Source organism: Falco peregrinus, chromosome 18 (assembly GCF_023634155.1).
Source record: "Falco peregrinus isolate bFalPer1 chromosome 18, bFalPer1.pri, whole genome shotgun sequence".
Taxonomy (NCBI): Eukaryota; Metazoa; Chordata; class Aves; order Falconiformes; family Falconidae; genus Falco; species Falco peregrinus.
In genome coordinates, this window is record NC_073738.1 from 6,471,951 (window position 1) to 6,491,296 (window position 19,346).

Sequence of the window (19,346 nt, forward strand, 5' to 3'; positions counted from 1 at the left end):
GCTCAGCCCCTTGCCTCCAACTCAAACCCAACAAGTCACCAGCCATCAAGGCTTTGTGCTGCATCCCTCAGCCCACAAAGCTGGGGATAGTCTTGGTGGGTGGCAGGGACACACACTGGGTCCCCCCACACCATCAAGTAGCATGTCAGCCCATATAGCTGGCATCAGCCCCAGCTGAATCATCTGCCATGTATTTCCTCCACATAGGACCCATTTTTCTCTAGTTTTGCCATACACGTGTCACCACCTCCAGCCTGGTGGCTCCTGGGGCTCCCATATCAAAACCTGGGCCCTAGACCAAAAATTGCCATTGCCATGAGCCTTGTTCATTTTTTTGCATGAATGGGAAACACTCATTTTACACAGCAAGAGAAATGGAAGGGGGCTGCACGAACCCAGCAGCAAATGCTCCCATGACGGCTGCTACAAAATGCAAAGCGCAGGGCAATGCTGGGCAGGGGGGTGTAAAGCTCCAGACCCTGGCTCCATAAATTCCAACTTTAATGATTGAATTGTGCTCTGTGTGAATTTCATGTCAAAAGGGAATAAATCTATTGGTGTTTATAGCCATGGCTTTGTCACCAATTAGGATGTTATTATTGGATTAGATGCAAGTAGACAGAAACCTCCTGGGGCAAAGTCATCCTTGGGGGAAAGCCCAGCGGCTGGTGGAGGATCCACTGGGATGGCATTGGGCTATGGGGGCTGATCCTGCTGGCTGGGCTGGAGGTGGATTCTCCCTGGGTTTATCCCTGTGGGGAGGCACGTAACCGAGGGCAGGCACAGGAGCACCCAAAATTTGACTTTACACTTCCTGCTTGCAGCAGCTGGAGCTTACTAGGATCTGGCCCCCAAATCAGTTTGCAGTGACTCAGGGTTTTGGGAACAGTGATCACAAGGAGGGCCAGATCCTGGCTCAGGGCAGCTTTTAGGGTTTGGCCATGGCTTTCTGGGGCACCCCCATTTCAGCTGGGCTTCAGGGAGGTTCCCCAGCAGGTTCAACTGCTGCTGAACACCTTCACCTTGTCCTGGTCCTCTTTGGCATCTGCTTCCTGGTGTTGCCAAAGCACAAGAGCTTTTGTGGCCTTGAAAAGAGCATTGCTAGACACAGGACAGGACTTCCACAGCACATCTGTCGCATAGCTGTGCCGGGGACCCTGGGGTGCCACGGGGGACCTGGGAGGAGGTGACTTTCCCAGGCAGGAGTTGCTCCAGCACGGCCACTCAGGGCTGCGTGCATGGGAATGGAGGTGCACACAGACAAGAGCTGGGGATCAGGGACATAAGCTCAGCTGGGATCTGCCCCCACTTTTAGGGGTCCTGTACACTCAAAGGGCAGTGCAGGCAGCCAGCAGGCTGCAGCACCAGAACCTCCGTTGCTGGGTTGCTGAGCAGCTCCATGCCTCAGTTTCCCCACAGGGAGCAGAGTAGGGGGTAGAGACCCTCTGAGCTCCCAGAGGGGACGGGACACTCCATGGTGGCTCCTGGGGTCTGCTGGGCCCTGAAGGATGGGGTTCAGCACCACTTTCACCCTGAGATGCTATCAGGAGGTCGTGGCCTGGGGGAGTAATGAAGTGCCCAGTGGTGTCACATCAGAGGGAGAATCCACCAGGGAGGGTCCCTCGACAGGAACAGGAGGGGCTGCCTCGGGGAAAGGCGGCTCCTCTGGGGTCTCCCTGGGCAGAGGGTTTATTGTTGTCCGTCAGTCGCCCCTTTTTTTAACAGGATTCCTGGAGCGTATAGGAGGGTGCTACTTCCCTCTAGCGGCAGCAGCCCTCCTGTTCATGGGGTTGCTGAGCCAAAGGAGAGGCTCACGGCGAGGGAATAATGGCCTTTGTCTGCAGCTGGACGGGGGCGGCCCTAGGGGGCTGTCTGGCTTCTCATGCCAAGGGGGACGAGGAGTCTGGCGGGTGACTGCCTGGTGCGGGGGCAGTGTCACAAGTAGGCAGGATGCGGCCAGACGCCAGGGGTCCTTCCTCAGCATTGATACCGCTTCATCAAAGCCCCTTTCTACGCCGCTGCACCGCCGGGACCTGCCGCCCCGCTGCCTGGGCACTACCGGGAAAGGTCAGGTCCAGGCCCGCTTTGCCTCGTGACAAGCGAGGAGCGAGCACACGCTGGCCCACCCGTCCTGGCTGTCCGTGAAGCATCTCCGGTCCCCGCAAGCCCCTGTACGGCCCTGGGCGCCCCAGTGCAGCGCCCACGTGGCTTCCTTCCGCTAGGCCTACAGCTCCCAGGAGGCCCTGCGCGCAGAAGCTGCAGCTAATGGAAAACGGCCTTGTTCAGCGCCCGGGCCTCCGCGGGGTACGCCGGGAGTTATAGGCCGCTGGGCAAGGGGCAGCGCCGTATAGAACTACGTGTCCCAGAGTGCCGCGGGGAGACGCGGGCCAATGAGCAGTGGGCGTCTTGGTGCAGCGCTCAGGCGCACTGGGGCCGGTGCCTGGGGATTCATGTGGAGGTCAGGGGCGCTCGGGAGGGGAACGGGGCAGGAGGGTGCGGTGGGGCCCGGTAGGTGTCGGGCCCGGTGCCCGAGCCGCGGCCTGCGGGCAAGCGGGGCCTGGGGTTGCCTGTGCAGGGGGCGAGAGGCCTAGGTGGGAGTGGGAAGAGGGCGGCCTGACGGGGGGGAATCAGGGCAGTGGGAGGTGGCCGGAGCGGGTTCGGGGTGCGGAGGGCCCGAAGCGGGGAGCCGCGGCGGTGCAGAAAGGATGGGGCGAGCTGTGATCGGGGGGCGGGTTGGGGCAGGCGGCATGAGCCTGCGGGGTGCTCGTGGGTGGGGGCGCCCATGTACGCGGGGTGCTGCGGGGTCTGGGGCGCCGAGCCCAGGGAGGAGGCCTGCGGGCTGAGGCAGCTGTTGAGGGGAGAGGCAGGGCTGCTGGTGGGGTGCAGCCACTGCAGGGTGGGGTTTTCGGAGAGGGGGGGTAATCCTTGGCCTGTAGGCATCTGCACACAGGACTTCCCGGACTTCTTACTTCATAGGGTTTTAATGAGCTGGTGGGTTTTTGCAGGAGGGACGTTTTAAAGGGGCTGGAACTGGACGTGTGAAATGGCTGCGAAGGTATTTGAAAGCCTTGGGAAGCTTGGCCTGGGCTTGGCTGTTGCAGGTGGAGTTGTCAATTCTGCTCTTTACAATGGTGAGTGGAAGAGCTGACCACTTCAGTTCATATCTTTTTTTTAAATTTTTTTTGTTAGTAACTTGGCTGCTCTGTGCTTTTATTGCTTATGACATTGGGGGAAGATAGATGTGAAGCCTTGCTGGGCTGTTCTATACCTTGTATACCTTGTGCCTTGCATGAGCAAGAGGATTGTGAGGTTCTTTCTCTAGAAAGCTGTTAATTAGCTGCTGCCACTGTGAGCAGGTGGAGGGCCAGGAGTGATGGCTACATCTTCTCTTTGCCCTGTTGCTCCAAATGTTCTAACTAATTTCACTGGTCTCCTGTAGCAAAAGGCTTTAACCATCCTTAACAGACTGCTTCCATGGAGAAGGTTTTGGTGGTGTGTAGATTCAACAGATAGTGAAACAGTGTTTGATGTGCTCTTTTCTTCTCTAGTTGATGCGGGCCACAGAGCTGTCATCTTTGACCGATTCCGTGGGGTCCAGGATACAGTGGTAGGAGAAGGTACCCACTTCCTCATCCCCTGGGTACAGAAACCCATCATTTTTGACTGCCGCTCTCGCCCCCGTAACATTCCCGTGATCACTGGCAGCAAAGGTGAGTGTTTGGACCTGGCAACCATAAGAAAACCAGATGCTCTGATGATTTTTTTTTTCTTCTGGACGTTGAAATCCCATTTGTCTCAAGTCCGGTTTGGCACAGAGTCAGGAATGATTTGATCTGGTTTTTTAGTTACAGAATAGATTAAAAGATCCTACCTTTGGTCCTGTAAAAAATCCTTTAAAACATAAAGTCTCTGCCTTTACAGTAGGGCAAGTAATTCCCTAGGTCACTAACAAACTGAAGCTGAAATCTTATCTGTAAGGAGGATTTAGATGCCGAGGTGAAAGGCATAGTAAAAAAAATTTGTTTTTTCTGGGAAAAAGAAGTCTGAATGTTTATTCTTTCTCATTTAGTTGCCCTAGAGAGGACAGCTTCAGGAAATCTCCTGCCCCTGTGGTTTGCTACTAAACTCATGGCTTTCTTTGAACAGATCTACAGAATGTGAACATCACGTTGCGTATCCTGTTTAGACCAGTGACTGCCCAGTTACCACGGATTTTCACCAGTATTGGAGAGGACTACGATGAGCGTGTCCTGCCCTCAATCACAACTGAAATCCTTAAATCTGTTGTGGTAAGGACACTATAAGAGCTGCTGGGCTCTGCCAGTCATCTTTCCTCTTTTTAGCAGTGAGGGACCCACCAGAGTGTGGAATATGTTGTGCTTCGGAATAAGGCTTCTCTTTCCAACCCCCAGGCTCTCATCAGACATCCAGAAAAGCTAATCGTAGTTTTTTTGTTTCTTGGTCATTCCTGACTGCTTGGGCTGACTTGATTCATGTTGGTTGATCTCTGGATGACAAGAGGTTTATTTGTTACCTGCTCTCAGCTGTTAGCTCTGCTCTTCAGGCTGGGAGTCTCGGGCAGGAGACTGGGCTTTTTACTTCTCACATAATCTTAGATTTCAGCTTACAGAAGATATCTGGTTTTGGAAGCATACCCAGGGAACTGCCAAAGAATTACTAACCAGTTTTAGTCCAGCTTTTACATTAAGTGCTCAACTGGACAACCTCCCCTTCAGCTTACACTTAAATTCCCAGACATTCAGTCTTTCTCTTACTTCAAATGCCTGGGCAGCTTGGTGTTTGCTAGCTTTGGGAGAGCTCTGGGACTCACAGGTGCAAAGACAGGCAGGGAATGGAGCATCCATCACTTCTGGGAGCTTTTTTCTCACTGTTCTCCATCCTGATTTCAGGCTCGCTTTGATGCTGGAGAATTGATCACTCAGAGAGAGCTGGTCTCAAGACAAGTGAGCGAAGACCTCACGGAGAGAGCAGCAACCTTCGGGCTCATTCTGGATGATGTGTCCTTGGTAAGAGTTTTCCTCTTTCCATTTTTCTCTTTGGAGTGTGCCCAAATAAGAGCAGTGGAGAAGAGAATTGGTAGGTGGCCAGAGACGAGTGAGCTGGAAGTTTGGACATGTGGACAATGTTTGTCTGCAGTTGCATGGGATGTAGTGGTTACTGGTCATGTCAGTACCTCTGGTTTTGTCACTGGCCTTCTGTGACCTTGACTAAGCCCTTGAAGGCTCTGCTGTGCTGGCCTTTCAACAGACTTCACTGTTGCAGGGCTTTTACAGTTAAAATGAAAAGTGCTTCTGTGGGTGATGGATCAGGCTGCACATCACTTTAGAGAAGGCAGCTGTTCCATGGGTACCCTGAGACACGGGGAGAAAGTGCTAGGCGTGAGGAGGTAGTGAAAATAGCTGCTTTTGATAGCATCCTTTTTCTGCAAAGTACTAGGTTTTCTCCTGGCTGTGTCTTCTAAAAGGCTAATCAAGGAGGGAGCTCTCCTCTCCTATCTCCCTATAAGCTTTGTAAATTAAATGTGTTGTAATCTGGCGTGTGCATGCACCTCTCCCTCTCTCTTCTGGGACTTCCCTCGAAAGCCTGCGTAGAGGAAAGGGCCATATAGGAAGTTTCTGCAGGAAGGTGACCGTATTTCTGCAAAATGTGAGTTACGACTCTGTTTCTGGTGTTCTCCTGAGCATGCTACTGAAGGAAATTCACCTTTCCCCTGTCCCATCCCAGGAGCCTGCAACTGTCCAAACAGCCCAGACTTGAGTGCACCAGTGCATATTGGAACATACAAGGTGTAGGAAGGCTTGGCAAAGAACAGGCTTCCCTGCTTTGGGAGGGGAGCACTGAGTGAGTGGGCTGCCCCTGCCAGGTGATGCAGCAGGTGCTGGTGGCAGGGGGAGCATGGTGTGTCTCTGGTGTTACTGGTGTGCTGGATTGGAGCTGCACTTGTGTATCCCTTGAGACTTCAAAACTGGATGGGGAGGTCTGCTTGTCTTAATTTCTGTTCTTTTAGGAATACTGGCTTTCCATCTCCATTCCACTTTCACTGATACAGGCAGGCTGCCTCCCCCTTGGGGCTTGTGTGGGTCGCAGCAGTGCCACTGTAAACTGTCAGCATTGTGGACTTAGCTTGATTTGTGCTCTGCAGACCCATCTGACCTTTGGCAAGGAGTTCACAGAGGCAGTGGAGATGAAGCAAGTGGCCCAGCAAGAAGCAGAAAGAGCCAGATTCATTGTGGAAAAGGTACCTTGTCCTGAGAAACATGGAAATGGTTCCTGGTATCTCCTTTCCCACTCTAGCTTGCGGTGAACATCTCTCACTTACCTGTCCAGGAAACCAGGCAGCTGAATGCTGAAGTTGCTTAGGGTCATAATGTTGATACGGTTCTTGGCTCTGGCACATGACGGTTGGATAGATAAAGCATAAAGTTGATTTTGTTTTTTTTTTTCTTTTAATAATGTGTCTCAGTCTTACTGGAGTGCTAAACAGAAATGTCCACATGGAGGAGGTAGGAAACAGCCCTCAGGAGGAAGTGTCAGTTAGAAGTGGGGTTCAAGGTGGAGACTTGCAGCTGAAGGGATCCTGCTGTTTGTGAATTTTAGAGGGTGGACAAAGTTTTGCATGGTGTTTGATATCATGGGCGTGGGGGGCTCTGTCATAGGAGTGTTACTGACTGCATGCCCCAGGCCACATAGTCTCTGACCAACCCGGGATCTTGGTCAGCATCCACAGACGCAGTTTCATGTTGAAGCACCTTGGTACAGCTAAGAACACATGCCTGTTGAGATTGCAAGAACCTGCAACTACACCCAAAATTAATCTAGTGGATGTAGAAAGATGCATGTAACCAGCCAGGATGATTAAACAGTAGAAGTGTTTATCTGTTTTTAACTCCACTGGTGAAGTTCTCAAATCTTTCATAGACAATTTTTCACTAGCAGTGCCTTCAGGTGGGTTAATGTTTCATGAGGTTAAGACTAAGGCAATTTCAAGATAATTTTTCAGCCTTTTTTCCACAGTAGGCAGAAAAACAGTCTTAACAGGATACAGCTTTAAATTAAAATCACCTTCTGTTGTAGCTCTTGTACTGGGGAAAACAACAGTAGGGTGGCGAAGTGGGAATTTATATTTTAAACATGACAACAGCATCTTCCTTCTCTTTTGGTTGTTTTCTCTGTTGGTTATTCCCCTTTTCATCTGCTTACTTTCAGGCTGAGCAGCAGAAGAAAGCAGCTGTCATCTCTGCTGAGGGAGACTCAAAAGCAGCAGAGCTGATTGCCAATTCACTGGCCACTGCAGGCGATGGTCTTATTGAGCTGCGCAAGCTTGAGGCAGCTGAAGACATCGCATACCAGCTCTCGCGGTCCCGCAACATCACCTATCTGCCCTCTGGACAGTCTGTGCTCCTCCAGTTGCCACAGTGAACCTGGCTCTGCAGCCATAGCTAGCCTGGTCACCTCTACTTACTAGATCAGCCCTTTCCAAAAGAATCTTTGCAATTTCCTCATTGGCAAAAGCAGAGGAAATTAAAATTCAACCCATTTTGAATTCTTAATCAAATAAAACTGAACACTCTTGACAGCAAACCGGCATTCCTCCCATGTATGGTCAGAGCAGTAGCTTCACTGACCATTAAGCTTAAGTTTGAGAATTGCCCCTTTCCAGGCAGTTTGAGCAACAGGAGCAGAATTTTCATCTGTTCACTGCTGGGATGAATGAGTAGCCCAGGTGACTCCCTGACCACTAGAGTGCTGTATCGATCAGGTATCACAGCAATGCTTCAGTGCCTTTAGGCTGGCTGAGCCAGGGTCAACAGACTTGCAGGTCCTGGACTACAGAACAGGGATGCTCAGGGCTCACTCAGTCAAGCCAGTCTTTTTTTCAGGTGTCAGCTGAGAGTAAGAGGACATCTCAGCTGTTAGGGCAGTGGCTCTGCTGAGCCTGTGTGAACAGATAGCACTGATGGCTGGAGGCACAGGTCATGAGTGCATTGAGGCTGGGGGTGAAAACTGCAGAGATTTCACTTATGCAGTAGATGGATTTCAGGTACAGAGAAGATACTTCCCCTGCAGGAAATACTTCTCACATATATGCTGGAAATGGAACATCTGCACCTCTTCCCCTGCCGCTGCCACTTGACCTCTTTGCTGCCACCTGCCCTGTTGTGCAGCCTTGGTTCTTTCACCAAGGTCAGTAAAAGTGGCAGTCAGCCTACTGCAGGTGGCACCTGGGACAAAGAAGGGATGACTTGGTGCTCTGTGGCTCAGGCAGTTGGAGGTGGGCAGAATTCTCTGTTACATCAACACTTCTTATTTAGGGAACCTGGACTGTGAGGAGGATGTGATGGATGAGATTGTATAAGCAGCCTTCAATAAATGCCACAGTCCCAAATGTAGTAGTGTGGGGTTGGTTTTTTTGTGCATTAGGTTTTTTTATTATTGATATCTCAGAAGAACAAAGGTTTGGTCAGTGGAGCAAGACACCTCATACTTGTGCTAATTATTTGGATAAAAGTCACTTAGCACAGGCAAATAGGTATTGCTCCTGACACCTTAAAAGCTCAAAACATGATTCTTAAGCTGAATTCCTGCAACAAGGTAAGGCTGAGTTTGCTGAGGTTATTGTGAGGGCTTTTAACTGTTTTCCGTGCACGTTTCAGGCTGTTGTTTACTGCATGTACGTAGATTTTCCAGGGTGCTTATTTGATGCAACACCATGCTACTGGAAAGAAAACGGGTGTATTGTACCAGATACAGCCTACAGTGAGCTTCAAACCTGCTGTCAGAAGGCCCAGTACTAGCCTGGCACACCACTATCCCCATCCTGCAGATGATAATAGGACACTTGTACGGTGTCTGTTATTTCTGAGCAATGCAGTCTTAGGTGGGTGTCATCACTACCCTGAGGATGTTGAGCTCTTGGGAAAGCTGCTGTTAATGGTGGGCCCATTTCATCATTCAATAGCTGCTTTGAGTTGTTGCCCTCCCCTCAAAATGGAAAGATTGCCTGGTTTTTCTGCTGGGCAGAATACGCTCTTGCAGTGATGAGGTGCCTGAGATTGCAAACTATTTTCAGCAGCTGAACAGTCAGGTCCATAACTCCCAAATAACTTCCAGGCCTCTTCCCTCTCCAGTGCTCTTGTTCTTTATTCTTCTGGTTTACCACTTCAGACACTTGTAAAGAAGCTTCCACTTTTCTCCCAAGGCTCTTTTGAAAGCTCCCTTAGCGTTTTCTGCATTTCTTTCAGTTAGTTTCATGCACCAGGTGTTGGGCTCAAAACAGTGCATCTGAAATCCCTTCTCAGCTTCTGTGGCTCTGCATTGCTTCTCCTCCCAGTTCTGCATTTTCAGTGGTGTGCAGAGTGTTTCCTGCTGCTTTTGCTGTTAGCTTCTCCGGAGGTGGCTGAGGCTCTTAAAGAGTGGCCCCTGGGTCTGATGAATCAGTTTTCTTTGCTGTTGGGTGTAATTATTTTTACAAATGTTCCCTGGCTGTTAACTGCTCCTATACCCTTGCTCCGCCTCACTCAATGCCTAAAGCTGCCATGGAGCTTATCAGACTTCAAAGCTGCTGGTGAACCTATAGCTGTCTCGGTGTGTGCTAGCCAAACGCCTTGTTTGTATTGTGCTTATAGCTGCTCTTCAGCCTTGTAGAGTGTGTGGACCGTGGAGCTGTCTAGCTCCAGATGGGAACAGTGACCCTAAAATCAGGACAAAGTTCTGCATGGGCTGCACAGGGGTAGTGGGTGAGGAAACAGCTGCCTGCTTGCTGGATGGGTACTGCTCAGAGCACTGCACAGTAGCGAGTGGGCACTGCCTGGCATCCTCTGCCAAGCTTCTCACGTGCTGGCAGACTCTTTGATGTAAAAACAAAAATAAGTGTTGTCAAGGGCTGGCCTGCCTGGCACTCCTGGCCAAGGCTGGACTCTTGCTTCCCAGGATGCTGGCCCTTCCCTCTCACTGTTCAGAGGGTATTAGCAGGGTGTGAGCACTGGCTTTCAGCACTGTTACTTGTCAGGGCAATAGAGCTCTAGGCTTGGGTAACATAAGGCAGGCCTCTGCTGCTCGAACAAACAAGGTATCCCCACCCTCTCTGGCATTTCTAACTTTGTTGCTCTTAATAATCAGTAACAAAAACTCGCTCCTGAAAGTGGAGCACAACCTGGGGTGGAGAAATGAGAGAGGTTCAAGGCCTGTGGTTTCGCACTGAGGGCAGAGAAAGGAGTTTTGCTGTGCAGGTCCTGGTCTGCCCTCCCAGAGAACCTGTGTAAGGTATGTGATCAGCCTAGTGCTGTGAATGGTCACCTGCCACCCTGTGGGCCTGTGGAGGTGGGCTCCCAGCTGCAAGGCAGAGCTACTGCAAGGGCTGCCAGCTTCACAACTCTCTTGCATACAAAGGTGCTGGAGATGCTCCAGGAATAGCAGATCTCCCCCTTCACCTTATTCTTGGAGAAAGCAAAAGCGGGACGGTCTTGTGACCACACATGGAGGAGCAACCTCTGTCTCTGACATAGTATTCCATGACCACCATGTGCCACATCTTTTGGGTAAGACGCTTCAGCCCAAGGTGAGCTGTGATCAGAGGTGGGAGGCAGCTGGATGATGCCACTGGAAGGGAAGTGGAGAAATGCCAGGTTTTCTGTGAACTGAAAAGCCCATGGGCCCCTGGTCTGGCTGTCACGCCTGGATTCCCACTGTCTGAAATTAATGGCAAAGTCTGATTGAAGAATATCCTCCACTGGGTAGTTACACCAGTTTTCTGTTGTGTGGGCCTTCTGCTACTTAGTAGGGATTGCAGCCATGCTAAAACTTTTGCTTTGGGGATGGGGATGCTTTATGTGGTCAGGTTTTCTTCACTTTTGCCACCTATTTGCACAAAACACTTTGAATTTAGTATATTTGACAACTTCTAATCCCCCCATCAAATTAGTTTGAAATTGGTTTTCTCTGGAGAAGAAACAGCATGAGCGCATAGAGCCAGTGTTCCCCCAGCAAGGCTGGATGTGTTACTGGGCTGAAGAAAGCACACAGTTCTTTAAGGAACCCAGCTAAAATAGCCCAAAAATTTACTTGGAGAAAGGTTCTACTGTAGACCTTTGCCTGGGTGTTTGCTAGCCAGAATTAAACGTCCTTCTGTCAGGCTCTCCATCCCCAGAGCTGACTTACGCCAGCACCACACCATGTACTCCTGGATCCTTCCATTTTCCAATGGTGCCATTGTTACATTTGGCACCAAAGTCACAGGGCCGGGTGTGTTTTGCACGTGAGTGGCGGAGGCTATAGCTTTGCTGCTAACTCTGACAGACCACATAAGCCAGGAAGGACATTTGCAAAGAGGTCACCTTTTTCAGACGCAAGATGAATCCATGCTGGAGCAGCTGAGGCTGGCAGGTGGGCTGCTCTCCCGCCAGATGGCAGCAGCAATTATCTCCACGTGGGAAGGGCAGCAAGGACCAAAGGGTGTCCCTCAGCCTCCCGAAGGGAGGTCATCCTGCCCTGGGCAGAGGATGCAAGGAGTGGCCATGGACAAGGGCAAAAACAATAGCACAGTCTCCGGGCGAGGAAGAAAAAGCACCAGCTGGCACAAGAGCCGTCAGATGGACAGTACTGCTCAGGAGGGCAGGTACAAGGGTTTAGTCCCTGTGCGGGGCTGTCCTGGTGAACTTCTGATGCCCATTTCACTCTGCTGAGTGTTTCCAGCTCCATTTTTTATCTCCTCTAACCTAATGCAGCACAATGAAAGGTGCAAATGCCTGTTTCCTTTTCTGTCCCAGGCTGGCTTGGCTTTGCAGCCTGTCTCCTTGCAGCCCTTTGAGCATTCCTCCTTTCCCACCTGCCAAAGGCGGTCCCTGGTTTATTGCTAATTCAGGGTGGACAGAAACAACAGAAGTGTCTAGGCATGACTTCAGAGATGCAAGTTCTTTTAGCTGGACATTAGAAGAGCGTTGAGTCTTTGGGTCCAGAACATTAGTATGATGAATTCATACTGGAGGACCCAGTGTTGGTAAAAGCTTGGCAGTTTTTAAATTTGAAGCCCTGTAGATTTGTGGCTCCAGAGTGATTAATGCCAGCACAGACTCATAACTTGTTTTTCTTGTATTTGTCTAAATACAGCCCAAAACCTAAGTAAGCTACAGGGACCAGGTTTTGGGAAAATTCTGCTGGTAATGGGCAATGTAAGACCTGGTGGGGCAACTAAAGGGCCCTGTATGAGGGGGGCTGAATGCACATCTTGCTTGAGATGGAAGAACAGCAGTTGGTTGCCACCTTCACACATCAGAGCCCTGCAAGCCAAGGTGAAATCTCCCTGCCCACTGCTTTGCCTCAGCTCCAAGAAGACCTTTGGTTTTGTTTTTTTTTCCTTCCTGGGAGACTTTGCCTTCTTTCTTTCTTTCATGCTAGTCAAAGAGCTCAGCTCTGCACCAGTCACAGCAGCTGGGCTGGCCCACTAGCAACTTTCAGGCAAACAAGCTTTTGTTCATGGTAAACAAACAGGAAACTGCCTGATTTCCTCTGTGTATTCTCTCTCTCTCTCTCTGTGCTCTCTCCCTATTTAATAGATAACCAGCCTACCTGACTTGTGAAGGGGAGACCAAAAGCAACCACTTGAAGAGGCACTCTGGAGCAGTTGTAATTTGCAGCATGGCTGTTGTATTGAAATGGGCATCTACTCCCAGACAGTCACTGATGCACCAGAGTTGAAGTCTCTCCAGGTAAGGAAGCTCCCAAAGTTTGTGATAATTTCTACCCTGGAGCAAGCTGGCAGTATGCCTGAAGTGGTTAGAGTAAGGGATAGGGAGGAGTTTCCTTATTGCTTCCTTTATGCTGTTTATATCCAAGTGGATCTAGCAGAAAATGCCTCTGTCCTGAAACAGAGGATGTGGTGGGGTGTGTGGGAGAAAGCACTTGTGGAAGCAGGTAGGAAATAATGTCTTAAGTCAGGCTGGAGCTCAGCTTGGCTGGAAGATGGGGAGCAACTCTTAGGGCCAAATTTGGTTTAATTATTCCTTGCCTGACACCAGGCAGCAACTGGAGGTTGAGACATTGCTCACATGCCTGTTTTCCACCAGCAGAACTGACCTGACTTCCAGCAAGTCCTGACACTAGTGTAATTCTTGGAGGTAGGTCAGGTTTACTTAGGGATGACTTGATGCTTTGTGGTTTGGTTTGCTACTTGGTGAAGCAGGAGAGGACTGTCACAGTTAGAGAGGTATCAGGGTGACTGACAGGGGACATAAAGTGTACTCTAGCTAGTGGATGCAGAACAAACTTTCAGAGAAAGACAAGCATCTGATGTCTTTAGAAAAATATGGTCTTTAAACCACATGCCCATAGCCATGCTGAGTTCACTTTCCCCATCCACAGAACGCAATAAAAAAACATATCTATGGGGAACGGACTTAGTGGAGCAGACATCCAGTTCTTGCTGAACACATCCAGAGAAAGGAGAGGAACTAGAGAGGCTGGGAAGCTCCCACAGGAGGCTGAGCTCAACTGCTGCTGTAAAAACAGAATCTGGGGTTCCCCACACTGGATATGCACATGATGCTGGTCTGGACTGGGTCAGAGACCTGCAGTGAGTTGCCCTTGATCTCTGACAAGCCAAAGCTGTGCATAAGCATGGGAAACTGTGTCCCAAACTGAGCTGCAGGAGGGCAGTGCAGAAGGCAGTGTCAGTGGAAGATGCCAGTGTGTTCATGTCCCCCATGCTGGGAAGGGCAGGAAGGGCAGGAGGCTAGAGGAGAGTGTGTGCAGGATGCCCCTGAGTGGTAGGTTAAAAATATTCAACAGAGGCAAGAACAGGAAGGAAGCAGGGGTTAAGCCTGAACAAGGTGAGTCTGTCCCAGAGACATTAACTCAAATGTGACTTTCATGGGTGTTAAGTCTTGCAGTGCCTCTTCTACAAAGCTGGTAAATACAGCTCTCTTTCTCTGACATAGTATTTGCTCCCAAGCACAGCTTTCCGTAGGTGCTTCTCAAACCCAGAGATAAGTTTCTACATAAAAAGCTAGGCTGGAAGATTGGGTGTGAATGGAAAGGACTCTAGGTTAAACACATTCATTCCTCACCAGCCAAGGTACACAGATGCTGCTTGTACTGCTTTGGTAGGGGCTGATGCTGATCTGAGCAGAGGTGCTCTTTAACACAAGAACAGAAATGCCTCGAACAGCCTGCTATGGTGATGCTTCCATTTAACAATTTCCCCAGCACATACTTTAGAACTTCCCTTATGTAGACAGTCTGGGAAGACCTCCTGAGATTACAGCATAACACCAAAGTCAATTAAACTGACAATAAAAGCCCAATTCTGAGAGTTTGCCTCACTTCCATCCTGCTCTTGTCCAACCGCCATATTCCAGAATCTGTATTTTACTTTATTAAAAAAAAAGCAGCACAAAACCAAGGCTACCCAAAGAGAACTTTTTTTTTGTGGCATGATTTTTATGCAGAGGCTAACAGCTCTGATAACACAGTCATGGTACCCTGCCCCAAGTACGCCAAAGAAAGTTATTAACCCACACATGAATCAGCCAGGCTTTTATGTATTACATAAGGATGTTACTGCTGCCCTGCCCAGCCTGAGTTCAAGCCTTTCATGAACAAGGCCCTCTAAAAACACACTGAAACCAGCTGGTCATGCTGGGTCCCTGAATGCTGCCCCTCAGCACCCAGGTGCTTGCTTGCAGCATTAAAATACTTACAGGGTGGGCTAAATGTGGGCAGAATTAAAGCTACTGGTACCCCCAGCAGGTACCTCAGACTGCAGGTCTGCTTCTCAGGTGTTTCAGCGCATGTCAACTCTGCCTGTACTCTGCTGCTCTCAAGGTCTGATCTTGGGCCCAAGGAGATAACAGTGGGTATTAGCTCTGCTATATTATTTGGAGGCAGTTAAATCTTTAATTGTGGCCTTACACTGAATTACTGAAAGAGAAGGGAGAATGGGAACAAGAATTTTGTCTGCTTGAGCTTCTACTTTGTTCTGATATGGTCTCAAAGCCCAACACCTCTGCACTCAGTAGTGGTGGTTCCCCCAGACAGTGCAGGGCTTCCTGTGTCAAGAGGTAGCAGGAAACCCCCTTTGTTTTCCTGTTGCTTCCTCTCCCATTGCTTGAGAGGATCCTAAATTCTGCAGGACACAGCAGGATCCCTAAAAGATAAAGCATTAATCTGAGAGTCAACTGGTTGGGTTACAGACACTGTCAGCAAGGTGCCAGTGCCCTGTCTGTGCCCCTTCTCACACTTGGCTTGTTTTCCTAGTGGGGCAGGGCCTGTTCTTTACCAGCATCCTCGAGCAGCACCTAGCTCCAAGGGCCTTCCCCCCTTGAGGAAGGGGAAAGTCCCAATTGCAACTGCATTCTGACAAGTGTCAGGTCATGCCCAGTTCAGGCTGTTCCCAAAACAGAACTGTTACGATGTGGAGGTCTCAGCAAAACATCAAGCATGTGGAGAAGGGCTAGTGCTGTTCACTTGACCCTGCTCAGTGCCAACCCTGCCGCCAGCACCTAGAAGGCACCAAGAGTCACCTCTCACCATGGGAGGATGCAGGTAGGACAGCAGGAAGGCAGCCCATCTCCCTGTTGGCTGTGGGAAGAGGAAGGGCTAGAAGGCCTGGTTCACTGGCTGCCAAGTTTCCCAAGAAATCATCACAGCAGGAGTTTGGATGAAGCCAAGAGCCATCACTGCCCGAGTAAAGCCAAGAACTCTTGTAAACTAGGCCCCATCTCTCAGAAGCACAGCTCATGTGGGACTGCAGGCCCCAGACCAGGCAGACATCTTGTACAAGAGGATTCCAGCCCTGGTTTGTTGCCTGAAAGCCATATAAAAGAACCAGAGCAGGTGGATCAGGGATTGCTCAGGAACACCCAGCTTTGCAAAGCCATGAAACCACAGGAAAATTATTGACTGATAAAAGCAGGAGTTCACATCTGATTTTTCTCCTTCCCATGCCATTCAGCAGTTGGTACTAGTGGTTATCTCCACCACAGAGGTCGCTGCATCTCAGCAATACTCATACTCATTGTTTGCTTTCTTAGCAGGTCTAGAACATCTAGTCCCCTAGAAAAAAACCACAAGTAAAAAAACCACAAGTGAGTAACGCTGTGTTCTAGTGTGTCTGCAGCCCCTGGCCCATCAAATTCTCATACTTTTATTGTACTTTTCACCCTGAAAGGGCCTAAGCTGCTTAGCAGAAAAAAAGATCTGATTTCCAGGGAGGGACAAAGTAACCTACAGCTGTATGGCTGCTACTTCTGAAGTGAGCTGCAAACAGCTGCTTGCTGTAACAGTGCAGCATTTTAGGGAAGAAATGAAGATCTGTATCACCTGGCACTGCATGCAATGAGGAGGACATGAGGGCATTTCCCACACTGGTTGTACTGTAGAAATAAGGAAAAGGCCAGAGAGAAGGGGCATGGAAGCCACAGCATCTTACTGAGCAGGAAACAAAGTGCAGAAAGTTGTCTCTAGAAGTTATACACCAGTGTGAAGGGAAAGCAGAGATGACAGCAAGGAAATCAGAGGGCTGATAAGGATCTGTGGCTGAGGCAGGTGTGTGCTAGGGAGCAGATCATGTACAAGCAGAGATGTGGGGCTTTTCCCGCATTTTTTTTTTCCTTTCCCTCTACCTGGCTGACATGTCTTTTCATGTCAAAAGCTAGATCAAAGAGAGGGCCGTAAATAGCTGAAACAGGCTTCCTTGTGGGAACAGGGCTCAGTGCCACAGCCAGTCTCTCAGCTGGATCCCTCCCTGGGAGCAGCATGAGGAGCTGTCACCCTCCATTAACTAAACACCCAGGGAAGAAAGTGTGTGACTGCTGGGTGTCCTGGGAATTCAGGAGCCAAACCATACAGCAAGGCTAGGAAGGGTCACTCTCCTCTGCAGCTCTCTCTTCCCCAAGCCACCACTGATGCTGATGGGACACAAGCAGGGCCATGAGGACAAGCTTTGTTTTCAGCATGTCAGAAGCCCTTCAGAGTCCAAGGATATTTGTATTTAGTCCTCGATTTTTTTTTTTAAACATCCCTCTGAGAGTCATGGTGTCCACAAGAATGAGGGACTTAACACTTCCTTTTAATCTCAGTGTAGCTTTCATTTGGAGGGAGTGAAATCATTCTCGCCGACATCATCTGAGGATACAGAGCACCTTTATCAGGAAAGGCCCCTGCAATTCCTTCAGTAGACATTCAACAGGAGGGGACCTCTTGCTGCAGGCCTAGGGTAAGGAAGCCAGGTTAGAAGACCACAGACTGCATCAGAGAAGAGGGAACAGCAAAACAGAGATTAAACGCTCTTCTCGCACGTTGGAGAGAGAGAGATCATCAAGGCCCTGGCCTACTTGTGTCCCATGGATGGACACCAGCAGCAGCTTCGCCTTTGTGGATGTTGAAACAGTTAATGGCTTTACTCGTCATCTGTGTGTCCATTGTCTCCCAGCATCTCCCAGTTGTTCCTCTGCTGAAGTCCCACATTTGGAAGAGGGGCTCTGTCACTGCTGTCTTGTTCATTTACCTTCCAAGAAAAAGGTCCCCAGCATTTTTCTTGCGGCCCTTTTCAGGGCGGGAGATTTTATGACATGACATCCTTCACATGCATACAGCTAACCAACAGCAGCACCACACCCCCTGACATCCTCTATTTTTCCTCAGGAAGCTGCACTGCACAAGGCTGTTGGGCTAAGATGGAGTGGTGCCCATGCTCTCAAAGCCCAGACTATCCCTTTCCTTGCCAGCTATACACAGGTCCCAGCAGAGATTAGAACAGCCAGGGGCCTGCTCTGAATGAGACCAGCTGGTAAGAGCTCCCATGGGGCTGGTCAGAGTGAAACGCCCCAGGCTCTGCTCCTTTCCCATGCCCCCACAGCAGGGGTTGCTTGGGCAAGGAAGAGAGCTGGCAACATTGTTCCGATTGCGCCATAAGGCTTCCCCAGCCTACCCAGCCGCTTTTATTTCGCCGTCGACTTTGAAAGCCCAATCCCTGCTCTGCACAGGGAGCTCAAATATGGGTTTTGTGTTCAATAATCAAGAGCAGGTCAAATACACAGACATGTAACATTACATTTCAGGGGAGTAACGATGTATGGACTTTTCACAGAACCTCAAATCAAGTGCCCTACACTTTTAGGGGGGGCATTTGCAGCAAACAAAGCAGATGAGGAAACAAACCACAGGTAGAGATGGGATTGCAGATAAAAGGTTTTAAATAAGGGGACTACAGCAGGAACACAGGTCTGAGTGGGCAAGAGGGAGCCAAAGCTAGAGGGCACAAAAGATTCCTGAAGTCCTTGGGAAGCTACCCAAGAGGCTGGCGCCCTTCCCCGTTTTCCTGTTTCTGCTACTCTAATTCTTTTACCATCGCCAAACCTAAACCACAGCAGTGCTCTTCCCTCCTACACAGCACTCAGCAGTGGTTTTCAGGGATATGGTGTAAGCTTCGCAGCTTCCTGGGAGAGGTGGCACCACTGCAAAATGCTGTGCCAGCCTGCAAAGCAGCAGCCCTGACCCTCCCCACACCCGCCACCAACTGGGAGCTCTACTAGGAAAAAATATTTTTTTCCTTCTTGTCACATCTCCCTCATACACCAGGCCTAGGCCCTGTAGGTGGGTGTAATCAAGAAACCACAGGCCAGAGTTAAGTAGTTATTAGTATTTTAAGGGGAGAGGAGGGTTTGAACAAGTGGGAGCTGGGGTCTGGCATAATAACAGAAGTGACTGACTCCTCTGACAACCGTAAATGAGATAGGGCCTTGCTGACGAGGCCTTTATTAAGGACTTACCTGGCTCCTGAGGGGCAGCTCTAGCACCACATATGACACATAGCCCTTTCAAGGTGCCACCCGTCCGGAGGCCACAGCTGCTCCCTCACGGCAGCCGCTGTGTGAGGCATTATCCTTACTCACCTGTGAGGACCGAGACTCGGCAACAATCCGGTCCCACGACGGCCGTTCTTCCCCCAGCTGCAGAGCTGCAGCCAGGGGCCTTCACCGCACCGACGAGGACACCCACAGAGAAGGCTGAGGCACGGGCCGGGGTTAGCCGCGGCGCGGCGGAGCGCTCGCCACAGTCTCGCCCGGCTCAGTTGACTGCAATTAGGGCGGCTGCTTTAATTACCTCAGCGGAGTAACGGTCGGCCCCGCGCTCCCTCCACGTGCGCCGCCTCACCTGAGCCCCGCGGGGCGCCGGCTGCCGCGCATGCGCAGCGCGCCTGGCCTCACCTGCGCTCCGCGCTGCCCCCGGCCCGCCGCGGCCCGAGGTGCGCAGCGGCTGGGGAGCGCGGCAGCGGCCGAAGGCGCATGCGCCCCGGGGCTCCCCTCAGCCTATGGGTGTCCCGTCTGTGT

General features: G+C 50.4%; 1 protein-coding gene and 1 long non-coding RNA gene across 3 annotated transcripts; one reads left to right on the top strand and one right to left on the bottom strand.

Annotated features, from left to right (window-relative positions):
• Window positions 1-2,315: 2,315 nt before the first annotated feature.
• PHB1 (prohibitin 1) lies at window positions 2,316-7,602 on the top strand. Of its 2 annotated transcripts, none has more exons than XM_005235856.4 (7): window positions 2,316-2,458; window positions 3,006-3,131; window positions 3,549-3,710; window positions 4,147-4,289; window positions 4,911-5,027; window positions 6,164-6,259; window positions 7,228-7,602. In XM_005235856.4, exons 2-7 carry the CDS (start codon window positions 3,044-3,046, stop codon window positions 7,438-7,440), a joined length of 819 nt encoding a protein of 272 aa, XP_005235913.1. In that variant the 5' UTR covers window positions 2,316-2,458; window positions 3,006-3,043; the 3' UTR covers window positions 7,441-7,602. The 2 variants fall into 2 exon arrangements, with proteins under 2 accessions (XP_005235913.1, XP_013153404.1); XM_013297950.3 differs by having other exon boundaries at window positions 2,455-2,508.
• Window positions 7,603-8,422: 820 nt separating this feature from the next.
• LOC114011695 (uncharacterized) lies at window positions 8,423-19,291 on the bottom strand. The gene is made up of 2 exons (XR_003553738.2): window positions 18,909-19,291; window positions 8,423-17,521 (listed from the first exon to the last, which is right to left on the bottom strand). It is a non-coding gene; the product is annotated as an uncharacterized LOC114011695 (long non-coding RNA).
• Window positions 19,292-19,346: the final 55 nt, after the last annotated feature.